The 10,304-nt window shown below is 45.3% G+C and overlaps 1 protein-coding gene across 1 annotated transcript; it reads left to right on the top strand.

Moving 5' to 3' along the window:
* The first annotated feature begins 271 nt into the window (after positions 1–271).
* On the top strand, positions 272–6,281 carry LOC132474635 (toll-like receptor 13). Its single transcript, XM_060075430.1, has 4 exons — positions 272–350; positions 1,498–4,073; positions 4,470–4,587; positions 5,694–6,281. The coding sequence occupies exons 2-4, from the start codon at positions 1,580–1,582 to the stop codon at positions 5,890–5,892; spliced, it is 2,811 nt and encodes a 936-aa protein (XP_059931413.1). The 5' UTR covers positions 272–350; positions 1,498–1,579; the 3' UTR covers positions 5,893–6,281.
* Positions 6,282–10,304: the final 4,023 nt, after the last annotated feature.

Genomic DNA, 10,304 nt, shown 5'->3' with positions numbered 1-10,304 from the left:
TAACCACTAGGAAGCGATTCCCCTCCTTTTGCTCCGTAGTTACTATACCGTAAAAGTTTTTTACTTTCTTCGAAGAACTCAGCAGCTGTGTTCCTGTTGCAGATCTCTGGTTGCCTTTCCCTGTGTATTACAGTCCTTTAAGGCATTCACACCATGTTCACCTCACTCTGACCTCTCTAAGGATCTGTGAACTGAAACACGGGCCATGCAGCTGGTAAGACAGATCATTAAAATAAGAGGAACAACATAGGCAAAACGCATACAAATAAACCCTCATCTCAGGCAGCAGGCACCATAGAGCCAGACGAGTCCTAAATGATTGTGTGATCAGAAGAGGCCTTCGGAAAGCGGTGAGTATTAAAAGCAAGAGAACTGTTTTAACCGATATTTTCATGTCAATATCATTAATTGGATGTTCTTAGTGTCATCATCATAATATGTGCCTTTTCTCAGTCTCTCTCCTGAACTGTCTTTTACGACGGTGTATTAGGGACACGCATGAAATATTCTTTTTCCATGACGAGATTAATGTCGAAATGTCGATTTAAACCTCGGAATTTCGAGAATAAAGTCAACATGTCGACGTCAATCTCGACTTTTCGAGGATAAAGTTGCCATATCATGTCGACTTTAGGCTCGAAATGTCGAGATTAATGTAAAGGATGACGACAAAGAGGCTCCTTCTATCGAGGACATGCAGTTTCTAAGCACCATGGGCCGTGGAGTCGATGAGGTATCAGCTGGGTGGCTCCCTAGCCCCTCAGAGCTCGATGGCCACAGCTGCCTGACACACGCACACATACAGGCTCCACAAGCACACACCGGCTCCGCACGCGCATGGACACAGGCTCCGCACGCGCGCTGACACAGGCTCCAAACGCGCACACACAGGCTCAACACGCACATACACGGGCTCAACACGCGCAGACACAGGCTCCACGCGCGCACGGACACAGGCTCGATACACGCGAACACACGGGTTCCACCTTCGTGCTGACACAAACTCCACACGCGCACACGAAGGCTCCACACGCGCAAAGACACAGGCTCGATATGCGCAAAGTCGACATTTTGACATTAATCTCCTCATTTAAAAAATCATCATGCTTGTTCTTCCTAATACACCTTTGTAGTCTTTACTGTGTTTGGTGAAACTTAATTAGTAAACATAATTAGTCAGTTAACCTATGAAGCCTGATATCAATACTAAACCAATTCTATATCACTGTCATATAATAGTTATACTATTTTCATCCATTTGTATATGTCATCCACAGTGTTTCAAAAATATTATTGCAAAGGTAAATGACGCCAATAATTAATCTTAATTGTATAATGTAGTGAAGACCAGTGTTATCCATATGTTTAAGGGAAGATCTTTAGCTTTTTGCTGTATTTAAAATTTAAAATTTGGTAAAAAAGATGTATGTTCACTGGATGTGTTTGAAGCCGGTCAGGGGATTTCTCATTGATTCAGTTTCATTCCGCCCTTTGTAGTGTGGATGGAGTAGGTCGATTCTCGACTCCGCCACACTATATCGACCAGGCTGACCTGACTGGTATCCCTTCACAGAAGACCATGGCCAGAGAGAGATATTGGTGTCCATGGTTTCCACAATATGTATCTCTTTTGCTTCTTTCTTCCATGCTTCATTTCAACCCATCACTTGCTTATTCAATACCAAATTGCATAGTACTGTTTTCTGGCCAGACTGGGGCTGGTATCAGCATTGACTGCTCTTACCATCAAATAACTTCTGTACCAGCTGGCCTACCCCAAGGTCTAGTGTGGTTAAATGTTGGGGAAAATCGAATTAAAAAAGTCAGCAAGCATGACTTCAGATATTTCTTCAACCTTACAGTGTTACATATTCACCAGAACCATATTGCTCATATTGAATACAGTTCTTTAGTCCATCTGATAGAGCTGAGGGAACTGTACATGCAAGATAACAAACTGACCAAGCTTCCTAAGCACCTCTTCCATGGTATGTTGAAGCTCTCAGTGCTTGACCTCAGTAGAAACAAAATCCTGCTCATCTCTCCTTCTGCCTTTGAGTTAACGTCCCGCTTGCGAACGGTCAAACTCGAAGTCAACCAGCTTAACAAAATTACTAACATTCTGCCCATCTTCCAACTACCACACATTCAGGAAATACACATCGGTGGTAACAACTTCTCCTCATTTGAATCCAAACATCTGCCCCACAACATGAGCTCCCCTGTCAGGTTGTTAAATCTATCTTCTAATCCTTTAGAAGTGTTGAGCATCACAACAAACTACTTTAAGGATCTCGAGGAGATCGATCTTTCGAGTTGTGGAAAAGATGTTATGCATGTGGACCTTCCAGACCCATCTTCTCTCAAGAGTATAACTCATGTTCATTTTCATAATACTACAGTATCTTTCGAAGGCATCAGTGAGATTCTAGAGAGTGTTGAGTCCCTATCCTATCTACAGTTCTCTAATATGGAGAGATGGATCAACAGCAGCCTCCTCAAAGCAGCCTGCAGAACCCTATCTCTGCGGACCCTGGACCTCCATTTGAACTCTTTGGGCAGTGACTGTGAACTGCCTCAGTGTGGCCAGCTGAACGAGTTGGACTTATCAAACAACAAAATTAGCAATCTCTCCAGTCAATCAGTGCTAACAATGAAGCGACTTAGACGCCTCGGTTTGCGTGGCAACGTCCTCCAAAAAGTGCCAGTGGTTGTAAACAGTCTTTCCTCACTGGAAATCCTAGACCTGGGTTTCAATGACATTCTTGAGTTAGGCTGCTCAGACTTTGTTAATTTAACAAGCCTCAAAGAACTATATCTCCAGTACAATTACATTAGGAAATTAAAGAGGTGTGTTTTTCAAAATCAAAATGTTCTGAAAATTCTGTCTATAAATTCAAATATGCTTTTGGAGCTGGGAGGAGTTTTCGAAACCAGACTTCAGAAACTACAATTCCTAGATATGACTCGGAACGAAATACCTAATTTTCCAAAGGGAAGTTTTAAGGGTTTGGAATCCTTGCAGCATTTGTATATGGACAAACTTTATACTACTGCTAATGTCTTTGATGGATTGCGCAACCTTCGAAGTCTTAGTGTGTATTTGCCATTCGAAATGATTCGTTTCAAAGGACTGCATGAGTTAAGAAATCTTACAATATATATGGATGTGCCAGAGGGCTTCAATGGTACATATGCAAATAATTACAAAGGCCTAATGGAATTACCTTCTGTGAGGAACATTACAATAATATGCAAAAGTTTTCACTTTGAATTTCCTTTATATATCCCTTCGTATTATTTGCACAAAATGAGACATTTAGAGCATTTCACAGCTGTGAACTTCTACATAGAGGAGCCACATTTGGACACATTTATGTACGCACATAATTTGAAAAGCCTTAGCATAAGGGCAAGTTTTCTGACAGGCATGAGCCCCGAGCATTTTCAAGCCATGTCTAATCTGGAGGTTCTGGACCTGTCTGAGAACGCCCTCAGGACTTTGGATTTCCTGGAGGCCAACCTGACCAGTCTCAGATGTTTGATCGTCAGTCAGAACGAGTTGACAGTGCTCAACGAGTCCGTCTTTCAGTCCCTCCCTGCCCTTACCTATCTAGATCTTTCTGACAACCCTCTGACCTGTGACTGCTCCAACGCTGGCTTCCTGCTGTGGGCATTGAGCAGCGAGCAGACGCAGCTCACCAGAGGCTACAATCAGCCCTGTACATATCCGCTTAGCGAGAAGAGCACCATGCTCCTCGACTTTGACGTGCGCTCCTGCTGGATGGACTCCAATTTCCTCTGCTTCATTTCCACCTCTTCCATAGTACTGTTCACTTTACTCGCTTCCTTCAGCTATCATTTTCTGCGCTGGCAGCTGGTCTATGCCTACTACCTCTTCATGGCATTGCTGTACGACATGAGAGAGAGGAAGAAAAATGAGCAGCACCGCTATGACGCGTTCATCTCCTACAACGTCCAGGATGAAGAGTGGGTCCACAGGGAGATGCTTCCTGCGCTGGAGGACGAGCGAGGCTGGAAGCTCTGCTTGCACCACCGAGACTTCCAGCCAGGTACGGCTGCCTCTCTGTCTGTCTTCGTGACTGCCTGTCCCTTCTGTTGTCTGTCAATGTTGAAGAGTAAAAATACTTGTCTCATTTATTCCCATTGCCCTGACAGAGGATTCCGGTGTTCTTTAACAAAGTTTGGTTGCATGGCTGTATTTGTGTGATTGTATGTCAAGTATACAATCAATTGAATATTGTTCAATATAGTAGTTGCCTTTTCAGTCTTCAAACTTGACCAAGAAATACAGGTAAAAAATAATCAAAAAAACAAGGCATTGCATTTTGAAAAACAGTCCCATAAAAATGTTGACGCGGCCCTACTTCTTCCACCGACTCCAACTTTTTACCAACACTCCTTATGTTAAGAAAATTGCGTTCATGGACCAAACGTTAACTCCGCAGGTAAGCCCATCATCGAGAACATCACAGAGGCCATCTACAGCAGCAGGAAGACCATCTGTGTCATCAGCAGACCCTACCTGGAGAGTGAGTGGTGCTCCCGAGAGATCCAGATGGCCAGGTGGGGACCACAGCAACCTTCTCACTTTTATCTAATCAAAGACACCATGAAGCAAACATCAACTTGTCTACTTTGACAGCTCTTCTTCTAGATCATACAACAACTCTTTATTAATTCTCTGAGGGAAGCAAATTCCTGGGCTGTCATCGCCAGACCAATTCACAAATGCGTCGTAGTCCGGAACCTCTCCGTTCATTTTTGATTTTCAAGGGACGTTATCAACAGGCGCTGACCAAAATGAATCTGGATGCATTTGGAATGACCAACAACCAATCAGAGCGAAGGAACGTGTGACACATCAGTTGCCGCTATCTTGGCTGTCTATGAAAGTGACTCAATGGCGCTCCCATAGGCCGCTCCTCCGTACATTCACCGTACCAGCCCCATATTAGATTTGTTGGTCGTGATTGGCCTGACCCTGGCACAGTCTACAGGAAATCTGTCTGAACAGAAGGGGGGCCAGATGTAGCCTGGGTATACCCATGCTGCCTTGCGTGTGATTTCATTTTGAGCTGCTGGGCAGCCTGGATTCCATGGATCCGATTTTCGTCTGAGATAGGGAACCAATCACAGAACGGGGAGGGACGACAAGACGATGACGACATCGATGCGACACACCCATCGTCTTCTTCCTCATTTAATTTCTGTCACGCTATATACGTAATTGATACGATTGGCTATGAGCTACGCACAGACTCATATGATAGACATTCATAGCGCCCAATAATCATAAACCACACCTCAAATACGAGAAAATGAATGTGTGGTTCCCAGACCTCTTCTCAATGTAGATTGAGATGAGGTCTGATGTTGAACCAGGCTAGGCCAGATGCACATGCCAGAGAAAATTAAATATGAGCATGCAGATTCATCTGGTTCCCAGGGCACCAAATTAAAGAAAGAAACATAAACACAAACCCAGGCATCAAAGCAAGGCACAATATAAAGGCAATCATATGACGCTGAACTGTTTTATCTTGATATTTTACGTCCGAATCTGTTTGATTTGTTTTGAAAAGAATAATGGTTTTCTCATAATATCTTACTTGGAACAGGTTAAATAAGCATGCTGTGCAACAGCCTGAACCTGTACATTGTGTCCCCAGCTTCCGCCTCTTTGATGAGAATAAGGATGTGCTGATCCTGCTCTTCATGGAAGATCTCCTGGACCACCAGCTCTCCCCTTACTACCGCATGAGGAAGATGGTGAAGAAGAGCACGTATCTGAGCTGGCCAAAGGCCGGCCAGAACACCGACGTCTTCTGGCAAAACGTACACAGAGCTCTAGAGAGGGGCCAGCCATAGGGGGCCGCAGTAATGAGGCGACCACATGCACTCCCGCGCCTAAACTAGAGGCTTTCAGAGTTGCATTCACACACAGTGATTTTCTGTGTTTAGATATTTCATAAAACCATAAGGATTGCAGATACAGATTCAACTGCCAGATCCTCATGGTATATCCATAATGTATATCAACGCATGGTTCAATTCACAGTATGTCGGATTGCTTTTTATGGTCATCCTCTCTGCTTTAATTTGTATATGCTATAATTTTATGGTAGACCTGCATTATAACCTCTTAAAATAAACAGTTTATGTTAACTCTGCTGTAACATTATTGATAACTAAGAAACATTTTAAAAATATATATGTAAGATTCTATTTTTGGTCTACAAAAGGGGTTGTATAAATAAACATCGATCATTACATCGTTTAATAGTGTCTGACCTCTCTTGGAAATGGGATAAGGCTCAAAGTCCTAAACTTCCCACTTACTATGAATGTAGCATGAAATCAAGTTTATCCAATGCATTACCAGGCGTCTTTTCAACTAAGAAAACAGATGAAGTATTAGATGACAAGCTTGTTGGTCCCAATCTTTGATCATATTTCGTCAATTGTTTTAGTATGTATATCCGTTATTAATCCATGTTACCAAAGATTGACTAAATGTAAACAGTCTACCTGACCAATTTTAGGGCTAGTATTGTTTTGCAAATAGACTACGGCCACCTCCATTTGTAATACAATAATGTATTACCTTATATGTATGGGATATTCATCATAATGCACTCTAAAGTACACTGGCTTTTCTAATATTGAATATGTTCCTTCTGTTTTGGAGTGTGCACTTGCGTTGAAAAACGGCCTACACCTACGTCAGATGCCATTTTACTGCATCGGAAATCTCAATATATTGGGCCTGTCATCTCACTAGAAGTTGTTTAAAGTAGTACACGGCTGGTGCGGTGGGGAGCTACATGGTCAGATGCATTGTGCACTCTTCGTGCTGAAGCTTATGGGTCCTGCATACTCAAGCTCCCGTCTTGAGTACGCAGGATGTGCTGCGGGGGTCCACCGCACGATCTGACCGCCTCACATCTGGATCGTCCATCCTCAGTCATCAGAGGCCTTGGTGGTCGGGAGGTCCTCGGAGTTTAAGATCATCTCGCTGTGATCGTTTCCAGAGGATTTCGTCTTATTCAAACTGGTGTTATTATCTCTGCACGATTCGTCGGGTTTCATCGGCTCAGAATCCCTCGTCCATAGCCTCAGTGACTATAGAGACGTTATCCAAGGTACGAGCTCATCGGCCAGGGACTTCCCCTATTATTATTTTGTAAAAAGGCACATGAGGGTGACATTGCATTCGCTTTCTCTTTCCACCACTGTTGTTTTGATCCGTCGACCCGACACAAAAAACAAAAAAACAACAAAAAAAATGGAGGATTGTCCGTTGCACGCATTAGAGCTCCGGGATTTCAGCGTCTGGCGGGGTTCCCCCCCACCCATCCCCCGGTCACGATTATGGCTCGGAAGCGGTATGTCGGTGCAGATTGTTCCAAGATGGCAGCCGGGTGCTGCGGGGTGAAGGAGCAGAAGCTGCCGGGATCCCCCGGGTCGGGGAGGTCTGTGGGACAGACTTGGGGATCGGTTCTTCCACCGCCGCCACCACCACTTTTGCAGCTGGGACCGTGGGCAGAGTCAACGGCCTAGGTGGACTGGGGGGATAGGTAAACAACTATAGTAGTGGTAGTGGTGGTAGTAGTGGCGGTAGTAGTAGTCAGTACAGCCGTGCTATCCCCTACTCCTGCCAGCTACAATTTGTCCGGCCTCTCACCGAATCTGAGCGAGGGAAGATGTTGGTGTCAGCGGAGATTTGCTGCTTCGATGTGCTTAACTGTCACCTGTACGGATATCAGCCACCGAGGACCCCCCGCTTCACAAACAAGCCCCACTGAGTCCCTTTGTGTTACACCCGGCCGGCGGACACCATTGCTGCTTAGGTTTTTCGTTCGATGATGGTTATTCTCAGTAGCCCACTATGTCGCTTAGTACTCACCCATAGTTTGACGTTTCTGAATCTGACGAAGATACCATTCCTCTATCTCCTACCATATCGCGCAGGAGTTCAAGGATCCAGTTAAAGTCAGCTACTCGTCCTACCACTTCTGGTCTGGCTAAACTGCGATGAAGAACGCTGATCATTCCAGGCATCCTCAACCAACTCACCCACAAGTCCTCAACACGGATATCATCCAGGTTCTACAAACCCTCGCCGAGTCCTTGAAAAGCCTCGGGGCAAGGATGGACGCCGTCGAGACATCGATCCGAACTCCCGTTAAGGTCCAAGGTCCAAGCCCTCAACCCGCGTCTTCAGTCGTCACGGTGCCCTTCCACTTCCTGCCTGAGCGCCCCGGCGCGCAACCATCGGTCTCGGCTTTCTCCGCTAACACAGCCTACACACCAGCCGCGTGTCTAGCCATCCTGCCTACTGCCACCATCTGCGGTAGCTGCCCTAGCTCCCGTATCCTTTACAGTATCTACAGCTCTATCAGTTCAGCATCCGGGTAGGAGTTTCATCAGGCCCGCCGCGGCAACCATTTCCCAACTCACTAAATACAATATACTCCAGGGTAAAGATGTAAATCTTGTGGGTTTCCTGTTACCTTCCCCTGCTATTGAGCGCCAATGGGTTGATTGTGGCGAGTTGTCTGTTCTTTTAAAGACAACAGATCCAAGACTAACCCGCTTTCGATATTTACAGAGACATGCTGTGCAAGTTTATCTTGAAAGGAGGATCGAACTAGACGCTTACCTCGCTATCATCGCTGACCTCAACCAGTGCTATGGGGGAACTATTTTATGAATACCACAAAGCATTCTCTGCCAAGTCAGCTCAATGCATAGCTATGTTCAATACTAGAATCGACCGGTCTATCGCGGGCACCGAGCTCCTGCTCTCCCATTTCCCTGGCCACAAGTCGCTATCGGTCGCTATCTGCAGTTCTCACGGGCACACAACGGTGCTCTGTCCAAAGACTTCTACTACCTCTCCCGTTCTGTTCCCCGTCCATGGTGGTGAACATGTAGGCCAACCTGGCGATCGTCTGTTTAATGGGAGGAGTATTTATAACAATTTCAACGAATCCGTCTGTTCTTATAATAACTGTAGTTCATATCCGGGTAAGTATTTCTATCGCTAGTATCAATGAATGCATCATGCACCATTTTCTTTCTACAATGCCACTAGCGACCACACATTTGCGTTGATTAAAATGGTCAGGTCAGGGAGCCTGGCTTGCTAAAGCCGACATCACGGATGCTTTTAAAATCATGCTATTCATCATTCCGATTGGCCGCTGTTCGGATTTAAATGGTAGTCTAAATTGTATTTTGCAGTCAGGTTAACATTCGGGTGTAGGAGGAGTCCCCACCTCTTCAAGTTGTTATCCGAGGCCTTGTGCTGGATCATGTATGTCGGTTGCCATTCGTTTTACATTTGCTGGACGAAATATTGCTAATTGACTTTCCATCTAATCAAACCAGCGTTCTGGACACACTAACGGCAGCATTCCGGGAAATCAGCGTCCCCCTATCTGAATAGAAAATGGTGGGCCAGTTTACCTCAATCAAATTTCTAGGGATTCGCTTAGACTCCGATAGGATGCAAGCATCCCTCCCTGATGAGAAACTACAGAGGATCAGATCTTTTTCCGATTAGTTTCAAACTACTGCTGGAGGGACTAAACGCAAAATGCTCTCCTCCTAGGCCGGCTCAATTTCGCCATGCGCATTATACCGTAAGGCCGCTCGTTCATCTCTCGCCTTCTAACTCTGGCCCTTTCTGTCCCAAATCTTAACGACATAATATACCTCAGCGAAGGCTGCAGGTCTGACCTCAAATTCTGGTTGTTTCTCCTTGTTAATTGGAACGGTATATCTTTCTTTTATAATGACATGCCAAAATCATCAGATTCTCTTGAACTATTTACCGATGCAGCGCCCTCGGTTGGGTTCGGGGTTTATTCGAAGGGCAATGGTTTGACGAAAGATGGCCAGCCGAATTTCGCCCATTCGCCCTCGGGTCCGAGTCGTCTGCGCTGTTCGAACTTTACCCAATCATGGCTGCTAGCATTTCGTGGGGGCAAGGGCATAACAATGTTCTGCGAAAATGAACTAGTGGTGGCAATGATTAATAAAAAGCGATCTGCGTGCCCTACTATTATGTCTCTGCTCCTGGTCACTATAATGTTCTAGCTGATTCTCTCTCCCGTTTCCATTTCCAGGAAATCAGACGCCTATGCTCCGCAGCGCACGCGGATCCAATACTCAGCCGACCCTTCCACAAACTCTGGTTGGATAAGGCAACAGTTTAAATTCTCTTTTAGACTCCGCCAGGATCTTCATGGCAAAAGCCGTAGCGCCGTCTACCC

Source organism: Gadus macrocephalus, chromosome 16, assembly GCF_031168955.1.
Source record: "Gadus macrocephalus chromosome 16, ASM3116895v1".
NCBI classification, from domain to species: Eukaryota; Metazoa; Chordata; class Actinopteri; order Gadiformes; family Gadidae; genus Gadus; species Gadus macrocephalus.
This window is presented reverse-complemented; position numbering and strand designations above follow the sequence as displayed.

Excerpts from the sequence above, each read along its gene's own strand:
- LOC132474635 (XM_060075430.1), top strand. The coding sequence starts at position 1,580 with ATGGCCAGAGAGAGATATTGGTGTCCATGGTTTCCACAATATGTATCT. Across the intron at positions 4,074-4,469 it reads CCACCGAGACTTCCAGCCAG|GTAAGCCCATCATCGAGAAC; the intron begins GTACGGCTGCCT and ends TTAACTCCGCAG. Across the intron at positions 4,588-5,693 it reads CGAGAGATCCAGATGGCCAG|CTTCCGCCTCTTTGATGAGA; the intron begins GTGGGGACCACA and ends TTGTGTCCCCAG.